The sequence below is a fragment of the Mesoplodon bidens genome (genome assembly GCF_964165515.1).
Source record: "Mesoplodon bidens genome assembly, chromosome: 13".
NCBI lineage: Eukaryota > Metazoa > Chordata > Mammalia > Artiodactyla > Ziphiidae > Mesoplodon > Mesoplodon bidens.
This window is the reverse complement of record NC_138169.1, coordinates 28,571,045-28,596,569: the sequence shown is the minus strand read 5'-3', so window position 1 is coordinate 28,596,569 and position 25,525 is coordinate 28,571,045. Positions and strand designations below refer to the sequence as shown.

General features: G+C 42.5%; 1 protein-coding gene across 14 annotated transcripts in view; it reads left to right on the top strand.

Moving 5' to 3' along the window:
* Positions 1-25,525, top strand: part of CEP192 (centrosomal protein 192) — a 97,079-nt gene that overhangs the window by 57,305 nt on the left and 14,249 nt on the right. For 11 of the 14 annotated variants that reach the window (XM_081252982.1, XM_081252980.1, XM_081252981.1 and 8 more), the window contains 12 exons: positions 1,035-1,125; positions 1,293-1,469; positions 4,311-4,571; positions 4,829-4,944; positions 6,466-6,575; positions 9,245-9,395; positions 13,530-13,705; positions 14,315-14,438; positions 15,877-15,982; positions 16,643-16,850; positions 19,106-19,185; positions 20,060-20,155. In XM_081252982.1, coding sequence (XP_081109108.1) covers positions 1,035-1,125; positions 1,293-1,469; positions 4,311-4,571; positions 4,829-4,944; positions 6,466-6,575; positions 9,245-9,395; positions 13,530-13,705; positions 14,315-14,438; positions 15,877-15,982; positions 16,643-16,850; positions 19,106-19,185; positions 20,060-20,155 — 1,696 coding nt within the window. Of the gene's footprint in view, positions 1-1,034; positions 1,126-1,292; positions 1,470-4,310; positions 4,572-4,828; positions 4,945-6,465; positions 6,576-9,244; positions 9,396-11,944; positions 12,127-13,529; positions 13,706-14,314; positions 14,439-15,876; positions 15,983-16,642; positions 16,851-19,105; positions 19,186-20,059; positions 20,156-25,525 lie in introns of those variants that run through there. The other 3 variants (XM_081252978.1, XM_081252974.1, XM_081252973.1) reach the window with 3 other exon arrangements.

The following is a 25,525-nucleotide window of genomic DNA, read 5'->3' as shown; positions in this document are numbered from 1 at the left end:
AAGAAATAATCAGAGACGTTGCATCTATTTAAGGAGTTAGAGTCTAGTTGATGAAGGGGCACGTGTTCTTTACGCAGCTCTCAGTGAAGACCCCTCTCAGCTAGACTCCTGAAATGTCCTGCATGGCTGTGAGTTTGAGGAACTGTGCCCTCCTCAGTAGCTCCTATGCCCGTGCAGTCAGTCCATCTCTAAACATTGCACTTGGTTTTAATTGGCTTTGTTTTTATGAAAAAAATATTTTTCAGAAAGTCTTTCCCAACCATTGTACCTGTGGAAGGCTTTTCTCAGGTGTGCTGATAACCAAAGGTCTTTGATTTTATTCTGAGGTTAAACTCAGCAGCCTTTCCCTTTTAACACAAGGTGCACAAGGCATAGACCACAGCTTAAATAATTTAACTGCCAGTCTTCAAAATTTGAGTAAAATGGAGATTTATTCATGTATTCTGTATTCTCCAATGAAGAGAGGAGTCATATATTTTCAAAGACTGAAGGATTTTCATCCTGCCAGCCAGTTGCTATTCATACATCCATTCTACTTGCACTGTAAGTTTTTTTAAAGTAAGGTTAGTTCGGTATGCTGTTTAAAAGACTACTTTGTGCAAATGAGTCTCTTAAAGTAAAAAATCTGAGCAATGTGCTTAGGACCCTTGTTTCCACGAAAGATAGGTTTTGGAGCTGAGGATGGTATTGACTTTAATGACTTAATGAATTTGGTAATCTGAATTTTCATTGATTACTATTTTATAAGACAGATAATTCCTATACATAGAGTATGAATAATAAGGGCAGCTAAGGAGCTATAACAGGAGAGAGATTAAACCCAAAATCTTCTCTGATAAGGTGAGTCTTGAGCATATGTTCTCACAAATGTAGAGTTGAGTTCTGGGACTGTGGAGGCACTTCCAGGCTGCTCAAGGGCCCTGTGCAGTCAGTCCATCTCCAAACACTGCAGGCAGTTTTAATTGGCTTTGTTCTTATGATTGTAGCAATATCCATGGAGGAAAACCACATTTAAGATGTGTCATTGTTTCTAGGCTTCAGAAACTAGCTTTAAGAAATAATTCTACATCTTCAGCCCAACATTTACGACTGCTCGTTAGAGGACAAGACCAGGACTGCTTTCAGGTTTGTGGAGTGCATGGCTCTGTTCTGTTTCACGTTCTGTCTAGATCCAGGACACTTAACACGTGTAGGCCATCTTGTGTTCTTAGTCTTCGAGGAGTTCATGTTAATGGTGTGTTTTATTTGTGCTGCTGCTCTGTTTTATGCAGAGATTTTTTTTTTAATTGTAGTTTCAGCACACTTTTGGTTCAGAAGAGCGATTGACCAGTAACTGTGAGATCAGGATTCGTCCAAAAGAAGACATTTACATCTCTGTGTTATTTGCACCTACTCGATTATCTTGTATGTTGGCCAAACTAGAAATTAAACAACTTGGAATTCGATCACAACCAGGCTTTAAGTTCACAGTAAGATAATTTTATAGCTTTCTTTCCCCTCCCATGGAGTTTATGACATGTTGTAACTATTGGTTAAATATTGGTAAATTACATATACTCTGCTTTTTATAAGTCAAAATATGTGATTACCTAGATTTACAAACAAGTTAGGGAGTAATTATATACCTTGTAGGATTACCCTATTTTAAAAGCAGCCACTATAGTGTTCCTGTAAGTAATGGTCTTGTCTAATGCTTGTAAGTTTCATTTCAGTTTGAAAATTTTGAAATGTACTCAACTTTTCAGAAATCCATTTTTTGGTAAATCCAGATGGAAATGTTTAAGATGTTGACTTTCCAAGTAAATTTTATTCTTTCAGTTCAGCAGAGTATCTGTTGACGTCATTTGTTAGACTCTGTTCCGTACACCAGGGATGCAAAGACAAGAGCTTTTCTATTTTGTTTCTTCCCAGCATAATTTCAAAAGATTTCAAGTCATTTCTTTAGCTAGATTCAGGGCACTAAGAGAGAAAAGTGATGAATCCTGGAGGAGAGGAAAGAAGGACAGGGTAGTCGGATGAAGCCTGAGCTCCCTGAAAGTAGCTAAAAACCGAGCAATTAGTTGGCAGTGGGGCTGGGACTACAATGTTGGTCGTTTCCTAATGTCAGAGTGGACATGTGATAAATTACAAGATTAACAACACCTAAAAGTTTTTTTAAAAAGGATGGATATTTATGGCAAATTTACCTTTATTTGATGCTGGAGCTGGACACACTCTCTGTGGAACTCTTCACATGGCCCCGTGAGCTTTGGTGAGGAGAGGTTTTAAAAGGTGTAAATGGCCATTTTCAGAATGAGGCCTGCAGAGCAGCAGTTCTCAACCAGAGACCGTTTCACCATCCAGGGGATACTTGGTAATTTCTGGAGACATTTGTGGTTGTCACACTGGAAGTGGGAAAAGGTGTAACTGGCACCTGGTGAATAGAGGCCAGGGGTGCGGCCAGATACCCACAGTGCACAGGGCTCCCCATGTCAAATGGCCCAGCCCAGGGGCCATTGTGCCGAGGCTGAGAAGCCTGCTCTAGATAGATTTTATTTTATTTTATTTATTTATTTTTATTATTTTATTTTATTTGTGTTACGTTACGAGGCTTGTGGGATCTTAGTTCCCAGACCAGGGATTGAACCCGGGCCCCCGGCAGTGTAAGTGCAGAGTCCTAACCACTGGACCACCAGGGAAGTCCTTGAGAAGCCTACTCTAGAGCAGCGGTTTCTCTGGTTCAAACTTTGGGTCAGTGGGCATTAGTCAGATTTCATTTTATTTAATCATTCTTTTTCTTAACCTTTTAGTCAGTAATTATTTGTGACTCCTTAGACTTTTTTTTTTAATTTATTTGTTTTTATTTTTGGCTGTGTTGAGTTGTCGTTGCTGTGCGTGGGGCTTTCTCTAGTTGTGGCGGGGGGGGCTGCTCTTGTTGCGGAGCACAGGCTCTAGGCGCACAGGCTTCAGTAGTTGTGGCACGTGGGCTCAGTAGTTGTGGCTTGCGGGCTCTTGAGCACAGGCTCAGTAGTTGTGGCGCATGGGCTTAGTTGCTCCACGGCATGTGGGATCTTCCTAGCCCAGGGCTCGAACCCGTGTCCCCTGCATTGGCAGGCGGATTCTTAACAACTGCGCCAACAGGGAAGCCCCCTCCTTAGACTTTGAAAATACAGGAAGAATACTGATTTTGAGTGTTTTCAAAAGCTGACTTTCCCTGTTACTTTCTATTTTTTTGCCTAAGATTTGCTTGCAGATCTCTGTGGGAAAAGAAAAATTAGAAACACTTTTGGCTCTTGAAACTGGCAGAGCTCACCCTGAATGAGGTGGGATTTGCAGGAGCTTCACATCTGAAGCCCTTTAAAAATGCTTTTAATTTGTACTAAAGGGCAAGCAATACTGATTTTTGATCAGCCTGTATTTAATTTTTCAAAATGTTACTTAGTACATAACAACTTGAAATGAGCTACTGATGTTTTTAAGTTTGCAAAGGATTCTTTGGAACTTATTTCAATAATTAGGAATGAAAGCTCATTTTTAAGGGAATGCATGTCAAAGGGTATGAAACGTTTGTTTCCTAGCAGGGTACCTATTTCTTACATTCCTATTCATAGAGTCTGTTCTGTGAATCCTTGTTTCCTGGTAGTGCTGAGCCCCATGGGAGCCTTGTAGCTCAAGGGTGGCCCTGGTCAGCACTGGAGCCTCCACTCTGCCCCTCACTACCGGGTTGGCTGTGCTCTGAGGCTTGTTTGAGTTCTGGGCTTCTCTTTGGTCCCTTTGGCACAGTCCTCTGACTCTGCTAGACTGGAAGTTAACAGGATTATATGCTCATAGATTTTTCTGCCCCCAAAACTTTTCATATTGAAAATTCAGAATTATTGGGTATTTGAAAGAATTACATGGTGAACACTCGCATGCCCTACCACTTAGATTCTACAGTTAACATTGTGCTATATTTCTTTTATCACATATTTAACCATCTATCAATTTATTTTATGCATTTCAGAATAAATTATAAATACCAGTGTCTTTCATGTTGAACACTGCTTAAGCAAACATATCAATATTAATCTTTTTATTGTTCCTTTATCATCTAAGCTTGGCATATTGGAAGGTAAATAATTTTGCAGCTCTTTGATTTGTTTTTCCCTTAAAACATAGTCCTTACTATAAGGCTAGAGATGGACTGTGGGGAAGCTACTAGCCAAAGTACACAAAGGTTAATAATTTTAATTGTAGTAAATCTATTTTTATTGTCTTCTCTGACCGTAATGTAATTTCTACTTTCTGCTTACATAAAAATACTTTTGGGTGTATGTGTTCTGTATTTTTAGATACCTTTGTCTGGATATGGAGGCACAAGTAACCTGATTTTGGAAGATGTTAAAAAGTTATCTGACAGTTACATGGTAACAGTGAATGACTTAGTGCCTGGCAAAGAAAGTAGAATTGTTTTTTCTGTTCGTAACACTGGCTCTCGAGCAGCTTTTGTTAAAGCTGTAGGTTTTAAGGATTCTCAGAAAAAAGTTTTGCTGAATCCTCGAGTATTAAGGATTTTTCCAGACAAATTTGTGCTCAAGGAAAGAACACAAGAAGTAAGTATGAAAGTCTCTGCACTAAAAATATGAGCTTATTTTTAGGTTAAAGTAATAATTATGTATTTTATGGCGGAGAGCTAAAATCATATTTGAAAGGAATGTAGGAGTGGAAGGACTTATCTGATCTTGGAAATGCTCTTCATGTGCATCTTTGTCTATAGTGACTGTTCGTGTCCCTGTGACAGTTTATTCAGAGTGAAATGACTTACTCAGAAATATTTAATATTCACTCCTGATTTTTTTCTTGGCATCAGGTTGTTACTATAATATATAATCCATCAGACAGAGAAAACAATTGTAAAAACACCACAGAACTGTCAACTATATACTTTTTTGGTGGAGATGAAATTTCAAGACAGCAGTACCGAAGGTGGGTCACTTACCTTACATGACGGTGGGGACCATTCAGTGGAAATAAAGAGGCTGTGACAGTGGTTTGGGATTTGGAATTTATAGAAGATGTTTCACTACTTTTAGTGAACTGGTAGATGAAAAATCTTGGTAAAATTTTTGTGACCGATAAGCTACCTGTAGGAGAAATACAGGTAGAAATACCTGTAGGAAACTCGTCTGCAGGTTTACTTGCAGTATCTTTTTCTGGACGTACATAGTGGTCTCTGCTCCTTTGCTCAGAGAGGACTTTGGACTTCATCGTAGGACCGTCTTTGTAATGATGGCAGATCAGCTTCAGAAAAGATTTAAGAACTACTGAAAGAGTATATTGTGTAAACGCACCTGCCTTGGAACATTTCTGGGAGTGCTGAGAATCATTTCAAAGGATCAAGCCGTATTTTAGACATGTGTAGGGTGTCTAACTCTAGCTACTTAAGCTTGTACTTGTAAAAAATTTGGTACATCTGATCTAAATGTAGTTTAATATGCTGGAATGTTGTCAAATTTATATTTAGGTCTAGGTGTGATTTAGACATTCTGTGTGTTGAATTCAGAGTTCTTGTGTCACAAAATCTCTTTTCCTAGCCTAAAGCTGAGTATGAGGTAAGTGAAACTCCTGCCAGTTCATCATTCGCAGGAAGTCATTGCCTCCCGGGAGGGCGGGCGTGTGCGTGGGCCAGTCTTTCCTTCTTCCAGTCCTTTGTGCTCTGCTGTGTTTTATTCTGATACACGGTTCAGGAAACTGTTTTATTTTTAATCTGTGGAAGACTGTTAGAATGTTTAAGAAGAGTTTAGTGATGAGTTGCTACATGATGATAGCACAGACCTGAAGTGAAGAGCTCAACTTTGAATGTGGTTTTTTCTTTCAGTTGAGTATTTTAGAAATAGAAACTGGCATTTAGAAAAATTAGATCACAAGGTTTTTTGGGTTTTTTCCTTTCTCTCTATTGGGATATAGAAATCAGCGTACTCCTTTATAACTCCTTTTTGCCATTAATTTATAGTAATGAGATTTCTTTCGTTTGTGAACATCTGTGTTTTATAGAGAAATTTACTTTTTAGTTCTCTCACCTCAAAATTCTCTAGAAGAGGTCAAAGTAACAGAATTACATGGTAATTTAAATATTCCCTTCTGATGTTTTATTTGTATCATTTTCTTGGCATATTTTTTCTGAGACAAATTTCTAACTGACCAAATTATCACAAATAATGAAAATGTATGACCTGAAAAGAATCTAATTTTATCTTCTTTCTACTCTTCTGTTAGGAAGTTGTTGATTTGATGTGTTTAACTGAAACTGATGATTGTACTACCATGTATAACTTTTAAGGGAATTTCCAAAACAAGTTTTTTTTTTTAATTATATTGGGATTTAGGACATAATATCTATGAACTAATGTATCATGATGTTAGTGGGATTTTCCAGATGCATGAATAAAATCTTATTAAGGTTATTTTGTACGTAAAATGGCTTCTGAATAAAATCTCTACTGGCAGAGCCATGCTGCACACACCAGGGGTGAGAAAGCAGGTCCTTCCCACCCAGAGCATGCTGCAGAACATTGACTTCGTGGAAGCATTTCAGGACGAGCTGCTTGTAACTGAAGGTAGGAATTTCAATGTATTTTAAATCTTCTGGGTCCAGTGTGTGAGGAGGAAGAGTGTTAGCTTAGATGTGGTATCAGGCTGAATTTGAGTCACAGCTATGCTGTATGACTTTGGACAGATTGCATCACTGAAATTCATTTTCCTTAGCTGTAAAATGAGAGGAATAATGTCTGTGTTCTCTACACAGAGTTCTTGTGAAGATCAGATGAGAGGGCTTTGCCTTGTAAATGTTAGATGTTATTAATATGTTATTGCACCTAGTCTTTGGGTGGACTTGTGAATAGAGGAGGAGAATGGTCATGATTAAACTCAAGTTATTACTGTTTAAGATTTCACGATTGCCAACTTACACTCATTTTGAGATTTCTCTGCTCTTGAGACTGCTGTGCAATTTATGGAGGATGTGATAGCGGTAGTGTGACTCTAATCTAGATGTTTAGCCCTATTTGAGCTGAGCAATTCAGGTGTTTAATGGTATCTATGACTCATATAAAATATAAGAATGGAAACATGCAAATTGTATAAAAATATGTGTACGGATTTTCACCACAGTATTGTTTATAATAGGAAGAAGTTAGAAGTAACCTAAACGTCCAAGAGTAGGGGATCATTTAATTACGCAATAGAATATTTTGAAGGCATTCAGACAGTATGATTCTATATTAAATGACATGGAAAGCTCCTCAATTGATTAAGAAAAGAATTATTTAAAAATTTTGCATATAAGATCACCTGTCTCCCCCTTGGCCTGTGAGCCCCTAGAGGCAAGGGCTGCACCTTCTACCCCTGTGACTCATGCCCTGCACTCCCCACCAGCTCATTTGGTAAAAATAATTTCATGTCTTATTTATAGTTACCTAGGTAAAATTGCAGGAGTATATACACCAAAATATTAAGAGTGGTTATATTCTGGTGGCAGAATTTGAGGTGGTAGTGTCTTTTCCCCCCATTTTTATTTTCTAGTTTTTTAATGATGAAATACACACTCCTTCTGAAGTGGGAAATGATAAAGGAAAAGGATATTTATGTCTATGTAGAGGTGATATAGAATAGTTTATGATCTTTTCAGCAAACTGGGAGTCTAGATCATCTGCTTCAAGGGTGGGTTAGTTAAAAATAATGAGAAGATTTGAAATGGTTGGAAAGAACGTTGGATTTGGAGCTGAACCTCAGTTCATAGCCCATCTCTGCCACCTCAGCTCCTCCGAGCTTCACCTTCCATATCCCTTCCTCAGAGGAAGGATCCACGTGAAAGAGTTAACCTGAACTGAGCCGTGGAGATGGACCCACACACGTAGCAGCAGCAGTGAAGGCTAATGAGAACTAGGCAGTGTGAGTGTGCAGCCCTCGCAGCTTCACGTCTCTATGGCTGAGTGGACTTGGTGGGGAGTGCAGGGCACGAGTCACAGGGGAAGAAGGTGCTGCCCTTGCCTCTAGGGGCTCACAGGCCAAGGGGGAGACAGGTGATTGAAATACAGCATGAAAGTGCTGTGACAGAACTGTGCTTAGGGACCTGGGGGCCACGGAGAAGGGGCACTCCACTGAGAAAGCGGGGAGGGGGTTGACAAGGAGGAGAAGGTGTGGACCAGGGTGGGGGAGGGTATTCAGGCAGAGGGAGCTGCATGTGCAAACATTCAGGAAGTGGGTGTGTTACGGGTTGTGTTGACAAACCTGACCAAGCACTCAGGTGACGTGCTGAGACCCCCCTGTGATGGGGTTGAGTGGGGGCTTCATGTGGGTCCTTGGGGCCAGGTTGCACATCAGGGAGTATTGGGCTCCTGGAGGTGGTGTGCGTGCTGTCTAGGTGAGGGGAGGAAGCAGCCCCACTTGGTTTCGTGCTGGTTGGTGTAATGGATCCCTATAAGAATGTTGCGGTTGAACTTTTTACATGATTATTTTGAAAAACATTTGAGCGTATTACTATTAACAAGCATTCATAGTGATCTTACTTTTGTAAAATTTGTAATTACTGTGGCAAATAATTTCACAATTAAACTTTTATTGTCAGATGTATTGTTTAATATAAATTTTCATTTACACTTCCTGTGTTCTGAGTTTCCATCTTAAAAATACTTAATTCTTAATATCTAATTTACACGTAGAATACAAGCATGTTCTCTAAAATTTCTTGTATATATAAATTCAGGTAGGTTTATCTTTGGATAAACCTTGAACACTGTCTGATCAATCTAAATACATGTAGTTATATAATACTGCCTGTTTCTGGATTTACTTAAGTTTTTATGAGACTGCCACTTATGAAGTGTGTGCTCTCAGCCTCTGTGTTTTGGCCCCTCATTTGGGGTGGAGGTGATGATGCCTCGGAGAGCTGTGGAAACTGACCAGGTTGGTTTATGTTGGGGGTCAGAACAGTGCCCACAGCCCTGAGAGAGGTTACTCGTACTTCCCGTGGGGAGACTGAGGCTCGGGCTGGTGAAGGAAGCTGCCAGAGGTCCCAGGCTGAGCGTTGGCGTGGCTGTAATCCAAATCCAGGGCCAGAGCCTGAGCTGCCAGTGATTGATGCTAATCCGTAATGTTAAAAATCCAAATGTCACCTACCCCCAACTAAGAAGATACAAGAAAATATGTAAATATATGAGTGCTTCTGTTACTTGGTGGTGTGATTATGTGCAGATTCATGTATTTCAAACATTATTTTCTATTTCAGTATATGACCTTCCCCAACAGCCCAATGATGTCCAGCTCTTTTATGGAAACATGCGTAAAATTAAACTTTCAGTAATTGGAGAATTTAGAGATTCTATTTCTAACAGAGAGTTTCTGCCACCTTCTTCCAGACCTAGCTTGGAATCTAAAAGGTAAAACTAACAAAACATCTTTCATCTGAGTTCAAGATTATTTGATTCACAATAGAGCTGATCTTTTACCTTGTACTTTGTTGGGTTTTTGTCTCAAGCTGTTTATTTCATCTTTATTTTTAAGTTGAAATAATTCCAAATTTACAGAAAAGTTTAAAAACAATACAGAGGGACTTCCGTGCTGGCGCAGTGGTTAAGAATCCGCCTGCCAGTTCAGGGGACAAGGGTTCGATCCCTGGTCTGGGAAGTTCCCACATGTTGCAGAACAACTAAGCCTGCGCCACAACTACTGAGCCTGCACTCTAGAGCCTGCGTGCCACAACTGCTGAGCCCATGTGCCACAACTGCTGAAGCTTGCACGCCTAGAGCCCATACTCCACAGCAAGAGAAGCCACTGCAATGAGAAGCCCATGCACGACAATGAAGAGTAGCCCCCACTCGCTGCAACTAGAGAAAAGCCCACGTGCAGCAATGAAGACCCGACGCAGCCAAAAATTAATTAATTAATTAAATTAATTAATTATAGAGAACTCCCATATGCTATCTGCACTGAGATTTCGCAGTTGATAACGTTTTACCACATCTACCTTATGGTCTTTCATGTATATACAGGTTTTTCTGAACCATTTAGGAGTGACTTGCAGACATGATGACCAGTAGCCCTGAATTGGCTGTAGATGCTCCCCCTCATAGGCACGGCAAGCCCGTCAAGGTTAGGACACTGATGCGGCGATACAGGACCACCATCTGGTCCACGGAGTCTCCCAGTGATGTCCTGTGTAGTTAAGGCAAACAGCAAACAAGATACTGCCTCTTTCCACTTCCTCTTTGGTCCAGAAGCTAATCTGAGATCACACGTGCGTTTGGTTGGCTTGTCCATTTACTCTCTTTCAATAAAGAGAGCTCCTCAGTCTTGCACAACAGAGAAAACACACAGGGTTTGCTTATCAAGTACGATCCACAGAATCAAAGGTATTTTCCAGAATGAAGCTTCAGTACTAATTTGGGGTGAAACACTGAGAAACCTGGGGTTGCCCATGGTACTTTCTAGATCTACTTTGTAACATCAACACTCCCCTCTGGCTTAGATTTAACACAAGGTCCAAAGTTGTGAGTGTGGTGCGTCACACAAGAGACTATTTTGATCATGAAAGGTATTTTATACTTTGATAACTATGTAACTTATGTGATGCTTTTCAAACAGCTGTGCCACATAAATTCGTAAGTTTCAGATTTCTTTACCACAAGCAATGTGAGACAGACCAGGTGCTGCCTGTTTTAAGGACCCGAGTGCATTTGCTGTGGTATCCGGCATTTGCAAGATTACAAGGCGATTTGACCAAGCCATCTTTCTTTTTTTTTCTCTGGTAGTTTCTGGTAAAAAGAGAAAGTAGGGGCTTCCCTGGTGGCGCAGCGGTTGAGAGTCCGCCTGCCGATGCAGGGGACATGGGTTCATGCCCTGGTCCGGGAAGATCCCACATGCTGCGGAGCGGCTGGGCCCGTGAGCCATGGCCGCTGAGCCTGCGCGTCCGGAGCCTGTGCTCCGCAATGGGAGAGGCCACAACAGTGAGAGGCCCGCGTACGGCAAAAAAAAAAAAAAAAAAAAAAAAGAGAAAGTAGGCTGCAGGCCAGCTAGCTGCTAACTCTTTCTTACCAGGTACCTTGATGTTTTTACAGAATACAGGCCAGTTACTTTGTAAAATATTCTCGATTTCAGTTCACAGCTTCAGGACACGCAGAATGATGCTGTTTGTTTCTCAGCGAAGCTTTCTCAGTGGTGAACAATGCTGATTTGTCCTGCTACTAGCAATATTTTCATCACTTCGTTTAAGTGGTGTTTGCCAGGTTTCTCTACTGTGAAGTTAATAAATATCTTGAAGGGATATTATAATATACAACTTGGAGACAATGAATGATCTTGTTTCTCGTGAAACTTTGAGCACCCAGTGAGGATTGCTTCCTGAATCATATTATGTCTGTCTTGGTTGCTAAATGGTGATTTTCTGATCCCATCTTTCTGCATTTATTAGTTATCTTTCTACTTTGAGGAAGGAATTTCCTTTTCCTTCTTATTCACATATATTAGGGCCGACTCGTGGATTCAAGATTAATCCTTGTTGTCATTATTTCGTCCCCTGGCCTGCTCCTTGGTCCTTTGCCTGTGCCCACAACACCTCTGGGCACCTCCTTATTCACAGGCACAGCAGGATGGTCGAGGCTCGTCCTTCACTTGCCTGTCCAGTCTGGAAATGAGGACACGGGCAGCAACGTGCTCATTGCTATTGAGGTGTCCTTGCTTCTAGGCCTGCTCAGTGGACAGAGCTAGGAAATATATGAGTTTATATACAAATCCACGTGCAATTTATATCTACTTCTGTTTATAAATGTGTTAAAATCTTGAGTTTACACTGATACCTCCAATTCTAATCTAACATAACACATGGATTCCTTTCCTCCTTCCCATAATTGTACCTTTTTTCTCCAGTACTGAGAAGCCTGGCCCCATTATTTTCAATATGTTTACGTTTTACTCATTCCCCCTGTTTCAGCCAATCTTGTCTTCACATGGTCTGTCTCCCTGGGCCCAGTGTTGCCAACTCACACCAGCAAGTAAGTCTTAGTGGCACCAGCTGAGGGCTGACTCCCCCCATTACCATCACCCTAGTGCCTCTGACTCACGCCAGCTTGGTTTCTTTAATCCTTATGCTGTTCATGTTAATTTTTTTCTAAGGTAGTCAAAGATAGTATTAACATGTATTAAAAATTACCTTGACAGTTACTTCAGTTGTGAGGAACTTGTTCTTAGGAAGCTAAAAAAAACAGTAATCAACTTTGTTTTTTAAATTGTTTTCTGATGTTTGGCTGGTGTCCCCTTTGTTTCTCTGGGGCGGTATAGGTCTGATTGGAAAGGGGGGCGGTGAATTAGGGGTGAAGAGAGGGATTTCTCTCTGTCCGCCAAGTGTTGACTGGAGTCCAGGTGTAGCCCCGCTGTGTGGTAGGTGAACTTGGTTACCACACCAGTGAACTTCAGTTGTCATGTGTTCACGTGATTACGAAATTTAATTGAATTACAATTTTTTAGTAATCTAAGGCTTATTAGAAAACCCAATTTCAACACTTAGTAAAAAAACTTCCTAAACTTTATTAGCATTTCTTAACTGTAGTTTTTTACCAAGAAGATTTTGTTTTAAAGTTTTTTGGTGTTAGCGTTGCAAAGCCAGTTATTATTCAGTTATAGATACTTGAAGAGTTTTGTTGTTTTTCTTAAATTCTTAATATTGGGTAGTTTTTTTTTTTTTTTAAGGAAGGAAATTCTTTTTATTTATTTATTTATTTTTTGGCTGTGTTGAGTCTTCGTTGCTGTGCGCAGGCTTTTCTCTAGTTGTGGTGAGCAGGGGCTACTCTTTGTTGCGGTGCGTGGGCTTCTCATTGTGGTGGCTTCTCTTGTTGCAGAGCACAGGCTCTAGGCGTGCGGGCTTCAGTAGTTGTGGCACGTGGGCTCAGTAGTTGTGGCTCGCGGGCTCTAAAGCCCAGGCTCACTAGTTGTGGCACATGGGCTTAGTTGCTCCGAGGCATGTGGGATCTTCCCGGACCAGGACTCGAACCTGTGTCCCCTGCATTAGCAAGTGGATCCTTAACGATTGTGCCACCAGGGAAGCCCTGGGTAGTTTTCTAGTAAATCTTTTCTTAAAAACATGTATTTATTTATTTGGCTGCGCCGGGTCTTAGTTATGGCACGCAGGATCTTTAGTTGTGGCATGAGGGATCTAGTTCCCTGACCAGGGATCGAACCCGGGCCCCCTGCACTGGGAGCACGGAGTCTTAGCCACTGGACCACCAGGGAAGTCCCTCTAGTAAATCTTTTAAGAGACCTCAGATGGCATGCAGAAGTCAAGGCAGGAAACAAATCATTGCAGATTCTAATTAAAGATTAGTAATATTTAACCTATACTATACTTTACTTTTTATACACTTCTTTAAGAAAACCCCAATGTGAAGGATTCTTATTCACTGAAAAATATATAATGCACTTTTATTTTTATCTAAGTGTTTTCAGATTTATGAATAATTAATATAAAAATGTGACACAGTCTGCTTTATCATTTTTAATTTCTTTTCTCTCTCTCTCTCTAGTGAATCTGGCAGTTGTGGGACACATGGTGGTAACATTTCTTTGGATGTTTTACCAGTGAAAGGTCCTCAGGGGTCTCCACTTCTTTCACAAGCTGTTCGCCCACCTCAAGATAAATCGGCCTCGGAAGAAGTGTGGGCTGTCCAGCCTGAATGCTTGATTTTAGTCACCCCTTCTTGTGAGTATGTCCTCAACGACAGGACAGAAAGTCCCTCTGGGCCCCGGGCTCTACTTGCTCTGTGCTCAGGGCTCTCGTAGGACAGACCTGGGCTCTGTGCAGATGTGGCTGGTGGCTTGCCCAGGCCTCCCCTGCCTACTACAGACCCAACCAGAGTGTCGTCCTGACACGAGGCCTCGGACCCCAGGCCAAGCTTCCGTGTGGCAGAGCTGCCCATCCGGGGGTCTTAATTCCTGTCCCCTGCCCCCCCCATCCCCCACTGAGAATACAGTTGGCACTTGGCCTCTTTTACCCTTAACTTTGATACTCTTGGTCCAGAGTAGGAACAAATCTAGTACCTATGTCTGTGCCCAAGACAGGGAGTAACAATTACCAGATTTCCTTTTCCTTCTTTGTTCATTACTAAACTTTGTTCAGTGTCTTTGTAGTTTCCAAGAGTAAATAAAGGTCTTGCTTTACGAGGAACTTGAAATTTCTGTAATTGGGCAGTTGGGAAAACAAAATGAGTTAGTATGGTAGTGTTTTTATTTAGGATTTATTTTTACTATTTATTACCCTTTGTCTTTTTCACAAATGCTAAATGTAAGTAACATTTATCTGTTGTCATAGGTGATATGGCAAAAACTGGACGTTTCCAGATTTTAAACAATTCTGTTAGGTTACTGAAATTTGAGCTGTACTGGCCAGCACATTGTCTTACAGTGACACCACAACATGGGTTTATCGCACCAGAGTAAGTATGATCTCCCTTTCCCCTGGGTGTTATTTGGATGCTTTAGCATGGTGACTTTTTAAGGATCAAATAATAGGCCATTTTAATTTATTCAGTAGAATTTTGCAGTGTGCTGACTCTGTAAAGAGCACCATGCATGGTTCTGTGGGACCACAGTGAGTTCAAGACTCATGCTTCTTAGCGGGTGGAGACCATGTCCACAGCCAGTTGCGGTATCGGCCTAACAGGGTGGAGAGACGTGTGAGGCGGGGGAGAGTTGCTGATGTAGCTCTGCCTACAGAATTACAGCACAGGGATACGGCTGTGCATGTGATGAGGGTAGTGGTCTCCAAAGCCCCTGTGGTCCTGCCTTTGTCACCTTGGGTCTAGCAGCTTATTCTGCTGGTTTTCTCTAAGGACATTTTACAGACACAGATTCCTGGTTTCTGATATGTCTGAGCCATAATCTAGCTTGCCGTTTTCTACAAAGGATATTTTAAGGTAAAAAGAAGTCTTTGGAGGCCAGATGGTGATGAGCAGCTGCCCTCTCTGTGCAGCTTAATTACTGGGATATAGCCTCAGCTCTGCAGCTTCTCAGGGACTGTGTCTGGGTTGGCACAGAATACGCACATCTGAAAGTTGCTTCGCATTTGGGAATAGCAACTTTGCACAAGAGCAACATGAAGTTTATTTGCTTTTGCAAAATGATGGTGTATGCGTTTCAGGAGAGTTTATTTGACCAAGACTGGGTTAAGGTGTGGTTGGGGACACTCCAGAGAAAGGTTCCTGGGACCAAAGCAGTCAATTAAGTGTGTGTCCGTTAATGGGTGAAAAGCCGAGAGATGACAGAACGGGTTGTTCACAGAGACTTGTCCATCACCCTGCGTGTTGAGCTTTTAGCAGTGGGAGGTCATCTTGCTTGGCCATTTTGGACATGGGTACTGACCTCTCTTTATAACTGGTGGTTTCTCTTAAGTTACAAATCCAGTTACATCGTCCACATTTAAGTCTTTGACATCCCATAGCTCTTGAAGAGAACAGTGAGCACAGAAAACCTGACCAACCCCCTTTCCCACCCTCTCTTCCCTTCCAGTTACGCTGTGTGACCGTAACGGCTCGTTCTGTATCATCGGCGGCTCAGAGCCTTTGTGTTACTGGTCTTTTGCTCCAGAAATGTTTAACTTGAATTGCTGTTTAGATGGCATTTCTGTGATGTGGTCCATTTTCACATGAGCTTTGCCCTTGGGTTCTTGGGTTCACACCACTCAGCTTTTTGTCAGCCGCTGGGTTGGGGTTGAGGCCAAATCAGATGTGCCTGGTAGCTTACCTCTGTTTTCTGCTCTTTCTGAGCAGTGAGGAAATAGTTGGTGACTGACAGGACAGTGTTTGTAACTCTTGTGGTTACTGCTGTTCCAGTACAGGGTATTCTTGGTTCTCAGTGTTCAATTCTTCTTTTAAGGAGCAAGCTACAAATTCTTGTGAGTCCTAATTCCTCCTTATCCACAAAACATTCAATGTTCCCGTGGAGTGGCTTGATCTATGTACACTGTGACAATGGACAGAAGGTAATTTTTTAAACATTTTTTTGATCAACATTTCTCTATTTTTGCAGTTTAAGTTTTGTAATCCTCACTGATAGCACTTACATTTCAGAAATCGAATTGAGGTGTCCTTTCAGCCCAAATAGACTTATTTAAATAGAGTATTTAGTGCAGAGTTTTTCCACTAATGAGCTGAACAAGTGTCCTGGGTGGGCAGCAGTGGAGAGTGGGGCCTGGAAGCCATCATTAACTTGAAGATTTTGCTTTGGAAAAAAGAGGGAAGTTGGGAGAAAGGATAAAGTCAAAGAGCTACTTTGGGATCTGAATGGACTTTAATTTCTAAATTCACCAGTGTTTCATTTGTTTGGCATTACTTTTTTTTTTTTTTTTTTTGCGGTACGTGGGCCTCTCACTGTTGTGTCCTCTCCCGTCGCGGAGCACAGGCTCCGGATGTGCAGGCTCAGTGGCCATGGTTCACAGGCCTAGCCACTCCGTGGCATGTGGGATCTTCCCGGACCGGGGCACGAACCCGTGTCCCCTGCATCGGCAGGCGGACTCTAAACCACTGCGCCACCAGGGAAGCCCTGGCATTACTTCTCTACCATAATTTAAAAGTAGGAATTTTTTAAAAAAAAAAAACAACAGCTTCACTTGCATCTTATCCCTTTGTTTGGCTCATTTCAGAAAATTGTGAAGGTTCAAATTCGAGAAGACTTGACCCAAGAAGAACTTTTCACTTGTTTGACCTCCAGCCCGTTTGGAATCCTTTCCCCAGAAACAGAGCCTTCAGTTAATCATCTGGTAAAACCAGTGACAAAACCACCTTCCACAAGAGTTGAGATAAGAAATAAGACTGTTACTTTTCCTACAACAGAACCTGGTGAGACTTCAGGTATTGTATCACAGGGTTATGTAATTCAGACTTCTGCTAGTACGTTGGATCTAACGCTCTTAGTTAACTGTAGTTTGTGATAGGTGCAGATTTCCCGCTACTTCAAGAGAAAATCAAGTAGTCACTGGAAATCGTTTCAGTTATGAGCTGGATTTGCAGATGCTTAAAAATTGTACCATGTTGAATTTAGGCCTTTAATAACTCTCTGTTCCAGGAAGCTTAGATTTTTTTAATCAGAACCATCCTCCCCGATTCTCACTAGGTCTTTGACCAGAGTTGCTACTAAGTTAGTGGCTGGAGAGGAAGGTGGGTGGAGCCTGGCTCTGTCAGTTACTCTGTGACTACAGGCTCCAAACCTGCCCAGCCTCCCCAGCTGTGATTAACACCCACCACCCAGGGCCTGGGGATGGTGACGCGGTGTGTGAAGCACCTCTGAGCTTTCTTGGGCCGGAGTAGTGCTTTCTGCCCCTGTGGGCGCTCTCCCCGCGGCCTCAGGGTCTAGGATTGCACATGGACAACTTAGATAGGGTCTGGGGCCACCTGTCGCCTGGCCCCCCAGCTCCTCAACTCCCGTGGTGTGTCTTCCACTGCAGCTCAGTCTCCTGCCCTCAGGATCCCTCCTGGATCTCGTCGGCACCAGAATCTGTACCGTGTTTTCACTCAGTTTCAAGCCTGTCACTTCTGCCCATCACCCACTCTGGCTCTTCCCAGCTCACTAACTCCAGGGGTCAGCAGTTGCCTGACTACATTCAGACCTCCAGGCCTTTCCCCTGCCCATCGCCCCACCCACAGCGCACTTCTCCCCTATCCCTCCTCGACTTCTGTGCTCTGTCTCTGTAACTCCTCACAAACACTCGTGACTGCCTTGTGCCCCTCGCCTTCTGCATTCCCGTCTGGCAGAATCCCAGCCCTGGTTAAACCCGACTGTCTCCCCGGCCCTGTCTCTGCCCCTGAGCGCTGCGCAACTTGGGCCTCTAGATGCCCTGAGCACAGGCTTCCCCGGCGGCCCTTGCAGCCCTCCTCCCCTCTTGACCCCCGCCGCCCAGCAGCTGAGGCCTGTCTCTCGCAGCCCCCGCTGCTCCCTCATCCCTGCTCCTGCTCTTTCCGGCTCTTGCCTTTGCCTCACATAGTTGAAAATCTAGAGACCATCCCAGGTGACCCTTGCGCTGGCAACCTGGGCCCACCTGCTCCTGCCGTCTCAGGCAGGGCTCCCTCGGGCCTCCTACCCCCTTGTCAGCATTTCTTCCTCTTTGCCGAAGTGTCTCCGTCAGGACGCAGCGTGTCTCCGTCAGGATGCAGCCTGCCTGCCGTCACCCATGGGCAGGGTGCCCTCGGGCCCTTGCCTTGCTGCGGCTGCCCTCCTCCCTGGCCCCTTCCTGCCAGGGTTGTGCTTCCACCCTCGCTTCCTCAGCAGCTTAGCTGCTGCCACCACCAGCTCCTTAACTTGCTCCCATCAAGGTCACTAGAAAGCTTGATTTTGCCAAATCCAGGGCATCTTTTGTGTGTCTGTGTCAGTTTGACCTTAGCACTGGCAGCCACTCCTTCCCCCTTGGAGCAGCTCTCAGGGCTCACCTTGCCTCAAGGCCCCTCCTGAGCCTGTGCTGCTCCCTCCTCCTCTTCCGGCTCCTAACTCCTGCATCCCGTTCCTTCTCTGCTCGCCCTGAGCCCCAGATGTGCACCCCACACATCCACGAAACCTGCTTCTCCAGCCTTTCCCATGTCAGCAGTGGCACCACTGCCTGCGCACTTGGTTGAGCCAAATCCCTACAGTTGATGTCTCCTCCCTTCTGTTCACCCGTCCCATCCATCAGCACATCCTTTGCAGTCTGTCTTCAGAATAAACCCCACATCTGCCTGCTGACTTTCTTCCCTTGGCCACCACCAGGCCTGATGCATGCAGGTCACCTCGTGCGGCATCTTGGCCAAGGGCCGTAGTGACATGGGCCAGGCTCTGCCTGTACTCTGACCCTGTGCAGCCTCTTACCTGCGCAGCACCAGGGGTTCATGCATGGTGAAGACCCTGCTGTAGTTCTTCAGTAGCTTTTTGCATTGCACTTCCATTAAATACAAGATAGGGCATCTGTCAAACAGGACTTTGTTAGAAAATAATGTTACTCCTGTTGGACTCCAAGGGATCTAAGTGTATTTTTTCCCTGTGATGAGGTCAACACAGTATTTTCCACACATTATCCCACGAATCTGCTTGTTTATTTACCCCTCAAAGAGTTTTGAGTTGTTAAATGTGTTCCTTTTAGGAAGTTACCTGGAACTTGAGAATCACGGTGACATGGAAGTGAGGTGGCACCTGTCATCCTTAGCCCCACCTTACGTCAAGGTCAGTAATAATTGCCTCAGCTATACTCATTTTAATGTTTAACTTTATGCAGGATGTTTAAAAATCTGAATTATGAGCATACGTTGAGATTACTGGTTTTTTGTTCCCCTGCTTCATTTACTTGATTATCTTTGTAAGTGGGGCTAACCTGCCCAGTCATGTTCACAAGGTGGTTTTGAGAGTCAAGTTAGAGAATGTATGTGAAAATACATGCTTGCTCTGTTTCATGCTCTCTCCTGCAACCCTGCTTTTTATCTGAAATAACTATTTTGAAAAATATATAAAAGTTTTATACCAGGGCGTTGTGTGTGTGCTTTTCTATCCTGAGTTCCAAGTGCTGCTGTGTGTTTTCAGCTAGTGGGAGCAAGTGCAGGAGACGGGATTGAACCTTCCTTGCCAGTGAGTCTTAGCCTGTGTGCCCTGCAAGTGGTGTCTGCCACTGGGCACCACCCGAGCCAAGTGTGTGGTCACGTGTGATGTGGCCGCTCTGCCCTTTTCTTGGTTTGACCATCATGGTTGTGAGCTATAATGTTAACAAGACGTGTGTAAAAGATAGTGCTGGGCCCACTGACAAGAAATGAAGCACAGGTATCGTATGGAGTGTTGAAACACATGCTCAGCAGGGTCTTCAGGGTCTTTGAGGAAATGGCAGTCCTCCAATGCAGGAACAGCCTCCTACAGAGCACTGCCGCCAGGGGTGGGATGAGGGTCTGCGTCAGGTGAGGCCTGGTGTGAGCCAAGCCCAGGGTGCTCCTGGCCCACCATGAAACAGGCTGGTTCGACCTCGATGACCGTGAAGGCAATGGTGTCACTGGAATAGATCCGCTTACTTTTTTGTTTTTTTTATTTGATTGTTTAAATGGTGTCTTTTTAGGGAGTTGATGAAAGTGGAGATATTTTTAGAGCTACCTATGCAGCATTCAGATGTTCTCCTATTTCTGGTGTACTGGAAAGCCATGGAGTCCAGAAGGTGAGTTCTGACACCTTTTCACAGCTGTCTGGTAAGAACACAATGTTGGCTGGCCAGGAGTGCCTCCTTGTTTCCACCCAGAAGAGTTCGCTCCACCTGGACCAGTGCTGCTCACAGCCAGGCTGCTGCAGGAGCAGCTGCAGCACAGGTCAGCGCTCTGCTTCTTCAATGGGACATCTTGTGTGAAACAAAACACCGTGCTTGGTGGTGTGGTTGGTTTACATTCTGATGTAAGCACTTCAAGTGGCCTCAGGTTGCCAGTGCTTAGAACACGCTTCTGGTAGCGCAGAAAACTCTACCAGTGTTGCAGACCACTCAGTGTTCATGTGGGGTCAACAGTGTGTCTTCAGGGGCAAGTGTGACAGGTCCCTTTAGTACCACAGCCCTGGTAAGTTCTGGTTTGTTTGTAGCCCTGACCTGGCCCCTTCATGTATCTCACAGGGATGCTAGTTGTTCACGTGGCCTCAGTAATACACTTTTCCTTTTTCATTCTAATAGCCAAAACTCATTTAAACTATGGCATTTACTTGATACGGGTCCAGTTCCTCAGAGATTCAAACTTGTAATAAGGTTTAGAACATAGTTGTGAGCTCATAACTGACCACGAGAGAATCTTTGAACAATGACAGAGTCACAAACTCTGTGTGCTTCACTGGGTCTGTGTAACAGGCTTCCAGAGGGTTTCTGACTTTCTTGTAAAGACACAGAGTTCTACCAGCGTAGTTTATTTCACACAAGCAGCCGAGCAGGGAGCACACGTTGCTCAACAGAAGTTCTGCATCTGAAAGGAAGGTGCAGAGAAGCCCCAGCAGAAAAGTTGTCATCTGTGCATGGATCAGAAGACCTGACGGTATTAAAACAGCAGTGCTCCCTAAACTCATCTATAGGTTCAGCACAGTCCCAATGAAAATCCCAGCTTGTTTTTAAGAGATTGACAGGCTGGTCCTAAAATTCATGTGGGTGTGCAAGGGACCCAGAATAACCAAAACAATCTTGGAAAAGGATAAAGTTGGAGGTTTCACACTTCCCATTTTCAAAACCTACAAAGCTACAGTAATCAAAACAGTGTGGTATTGACATAAAGATAGACCTATAAAATATGTGATATAGATGTGAAAGTCCCAAAATAAATCGTCATATTTATGGTCAGCTGATTTTTCAATAAGGGACAATTCAACAGGGAAAGAATGTTTTTCAACAGTGGTGCTGGGACAGCTGGATATCCACGTGCAAAAGAATTAAATTCAACCCTTACCTCACACCATATATAAAAATTAACTTGAAGTGGACCATAGACCTACGTGTAAGAGCTAAAGCTGTAAAACTACTAGAAGGTAACTGTTGATCTTCACGACCTTGGGTTAAGCATTGGTTTGTTAGATGTAACACCAATAAAACTCAAGTAACAAAAGGAAAAATAGATGAATTATCAAAGTGTACAACTTTGTACATCAAAGGACACGATTAAGAGTGTGAGAAGAAAACCCCGAGTATGGGAGAAAACATTTACAAATCACGTATTTGACAAAGTACTTGTATCCAGAGTGCATCAAGAACTCTTACAACTCAATAATATAAAGACAAATACCCAGTTTAGAAAATGGGCAGAAACTCTGAATAGACATTTTTCCAAAGAAGGTATACCAGTGGCCAGTAAAGACATGAAAAGATGCTTAGAATCACTAGTCATTGGGGAAATGCAAATCAAAACCACAGTGAGATCACTTCATACTCACTAGGATGACTGTGATTTTAAAATAATAATAATAACAAGTGTTGACAAGGATGTGGGGAAATTGGAACCCTCATACACTGCTGGTGGGAGTGGAAAAGGGTGCAGCCACAGTGAAAACAGTTTGACAGTTCCTCAGTAAGTTAAAGGTAGAGTTACCATATGGTCCAACAATCACACTTCTGGATAAATACTCAAAAAAATTCGAAACCAGTGTTCAAACAAACTTGTACACAAATGTTCATAGCAGCCTTGTTTACAATAGCTCAAAAAGGTGGAAATAATCCAAGTGTCTTATCGAGTGATAAGCAAAATGTGGTGTGTCCATACAATGAAATTTTATTTGGCAATAAAAAGGAATGAAGTACTAATAACATGCTATCACGTGGATGAACATGCCAAGTGAAACCACAAAAGGCCAGGTATTGTAGGGTTCAATTTATGGGAAATATCTAGAATGGTAAATCTGTAGAGGCAGAAAGTAGATTACTGGTTTCTGGGGCTGGGAGCGAGGTTGGAGAATGGTGGGTGACTGCTCGTGGCATGGGATTTCTCTTGGGATTGTTGAGAGTATTTTAAATTAGATTGTGGGCATGGTTGCACAGTTCTGGAGATACACTAAAAACCACTGACTACACCTAAAATGGGTGAATTATGTGGTATGTGAATAAAGCTGAAAAAAAGAAAAATGAAAAGAAAAATGAGGACTAGATTGTCTCCCAGGAATTTCTCCTCATATAATAGTTGACATGGAAACGTAACCTCCGTGAGGTCTCTGGTTTTTGTTTTGTGCATCACTGTGTATCCTGGACTGAAGTCGCTGCTCATCACATTGTCAGATCACATCTCTCAAATGCGCTCTAGGTCTGGATACTTAATTTACGTGCACAGCACATCACCCTGGGACCCTTTAGGGAAGTGTTACCAAAGAGCACAATCGTGGTTGTATAGAGTACTGATCCAGAAGGAAAAAATTAGTTCATTACGACTGAGACACACACCATAATTGTGTGAAACATTGGTCAGTGTGAGATGAGACTAAATGAACCTAAGGCATGTTAGGGCCTGGTGTAGAACATGCAGTAGTGGGTTTTCCCTCCTCTGTTTTTTATTCATTGGTGTTAGAGGAAGTGTAAGTGGGGTTTGTAGGAAGTGTGGTGCTGTGGTTACGGTGGCTCCAGATGGTTGTGTGCTTTCACCATTCAGGGCATGGTTGTATCCATCCTTTCTGAATCCTCCCATTGCCCTGTCATCCATGTCCCCCACCCCGGTAGCTCCTGCCTCTGTGCTCCCAGCCTGCAGGCCCAGTTGTTTCTTAGATTCCGTGTCCACAGAAATTAGGCCAATGAAGCATTTTAATGTTAAGTCCAGACTCAAAGATACTGATTTATTGTTACCCTAACTAGGAATCAGTATTTTTAACACGAAACGTTTAATTAAAAAGCTCTTAACGCTGGTAAAATTTATAAAATACTGTTTTAAGATACTTCAACTTCCTCATTGTTGACCTTTGACATGCTGCACACACAGATTTCGTGTATTTGACTTGGAGCTGTGTGGTCGGGGTGATGTTCTTAAGTGAGTTAGGGTAAGAGCTGCTCTGGTGGGCACAGCGTCCTGGCTCCTCTGCCTCTGCTCCCACACCCACCCCTTCCTGTGGACCCTCTCGTCCCCTGCAGTCAGTGAGGTGTGAGGCCTTAGTCCTTCACCACTTGGCCAGCAGTGGGTCCCATAAGCATTTCCATGGAAGTCTGCATTGTGTTCTGGGGGGGGGTCAGACCTTCCTCATTTAGGTCTTGTACTCTAGAATTTTTTAATAACTTTTTTTTAAGAATTTGCATTATTTTAACATTTTATTTCTATTTTTTTAAGTATTGTACAATAGCATATAAGTTACAGGTGTACAATATAATGATTCACAATTTTTAAAGGTTATCCTCCATTTGTTATTGTGCAATATTGGCTATATTCCCCATGTTGTACAATATATCCTTGTAGCTTATTTATACCTAAAGAGTTATTACCTCTTAATGCACTACCCCTATGTTGCCCCTCCCCGCTTCCTTTTCCCTACTGGTAACCGCTAGTTTGTTGCCTACATCTGTGAGTCTGCTTACTTTTTATTTGTTGCGTTTTTTAGATTCCATATATAAGTGATATCATACAGTATTTGTCTTTCTTTCTCTGACTTTTTTCACTTAGCACAATGCCTTCCAAATTCATGTTGCTGCAAATGGCATGATTTTATTCTTCTTCATGGCTGAGTAATATTCCATTGTGTGTATATATGTGTGTGTGTGTATATATATATATATATAAATACACACACACGCACGCATGTATATATTAGTACATCTTCTCTATCCATTCGTCTATTGATGGACACTTACGTTCCTTCCATGTCTTGGCAATTGTTAAGTAGTGCTTCTGTGAACATTGGGGTGCATGTATCTTTTCAAATTAGTGTTTTTAGTTTTTATTTTTTTAGGTAAATAGGAGTGGAATCGCTGGGTCATATGGCAGTTCTATTTTTAGTTTTTTGAGAAACCTCCATACTGTTCTCCATAGTGGCTGCACCAGTTTACATTTCCACCAACAGTGTACTAGGGTTTCCTTTTCTCTACATTCTCACCAATATTTGTTATTTATGTTCTTTTTTTGATGATAGCCATTCTCCCAGGTGTGAGGTGATATCTCATTGTGGTTTTGATTTGTATTTCCCTGGTGATTAGTGATGTTGAGCATCTTTTCATGTGCCTGTTAGCTATCTGCATTTCCTCTTTGAATAAATGTCTATTCAGTTCTTCTGCCCATTTTTTAATCAGTTGTTTGATTTTTTTGATGTTGAATTGTTTTTTTTTATTTTCTTTTAATTTTTTTTTTATTTTTTGCTTTATAACAAATTTAATCAGTTATACATATACATATGTTCCCATATCCCCTCCCTTTTGCGTCTCCCTCCCACCCTCCCTATCTACCTTACATTTGGTAGTGTATATATGTCCATGCCGCTCTTTCACTTTGTCACAGCTTACCCTTCCCCCTCCCCATATCCTCAAGTCCATTCTCTAGTAGGTCTGTGTCTTTATTCCTGTCTTACCCCTATGTTCTTCATGACATTTTTTTTTCTTAAATTCCATATATATGTGTCAGCATACAGTATTTGTCTTTCTCTTTCTGACTTACTTCACTCTGTATGACAGACTCTAGGTCCATCCACCTCATTACAAATAGCTCAATTTCATTTCTTTTTATGGCTGAGTAATATTCCATTGTATATATGTGCCACATCTTCTTTACCCATTCATCCGATGATGGACACTTAGGTTGTTTCCATCTCCGGGCTATTGTAAATAGGGCTGCTATGAACATTTTGGTACATGTCTCTTTTTGAATTATGGTTTTCTCAGGGTATATGCCCAGTAGTGGGATTGCTGGGTCATACGGTAGTTCTATTTGTAGTTTTTTAAGGAACCTCCATACCGTTCTCCATAGTGGCTGTACCAATTCACATTCCCACCAGCAGTGCAAGAGTGTACCCTTTTTTCCACACCCTCTCCAGCATTTATTGTTTCTAGATTTTTTGATGATGGCCATTCTGACTGGTGTGAGATGATATCTCATTGTAGTTTTGATTT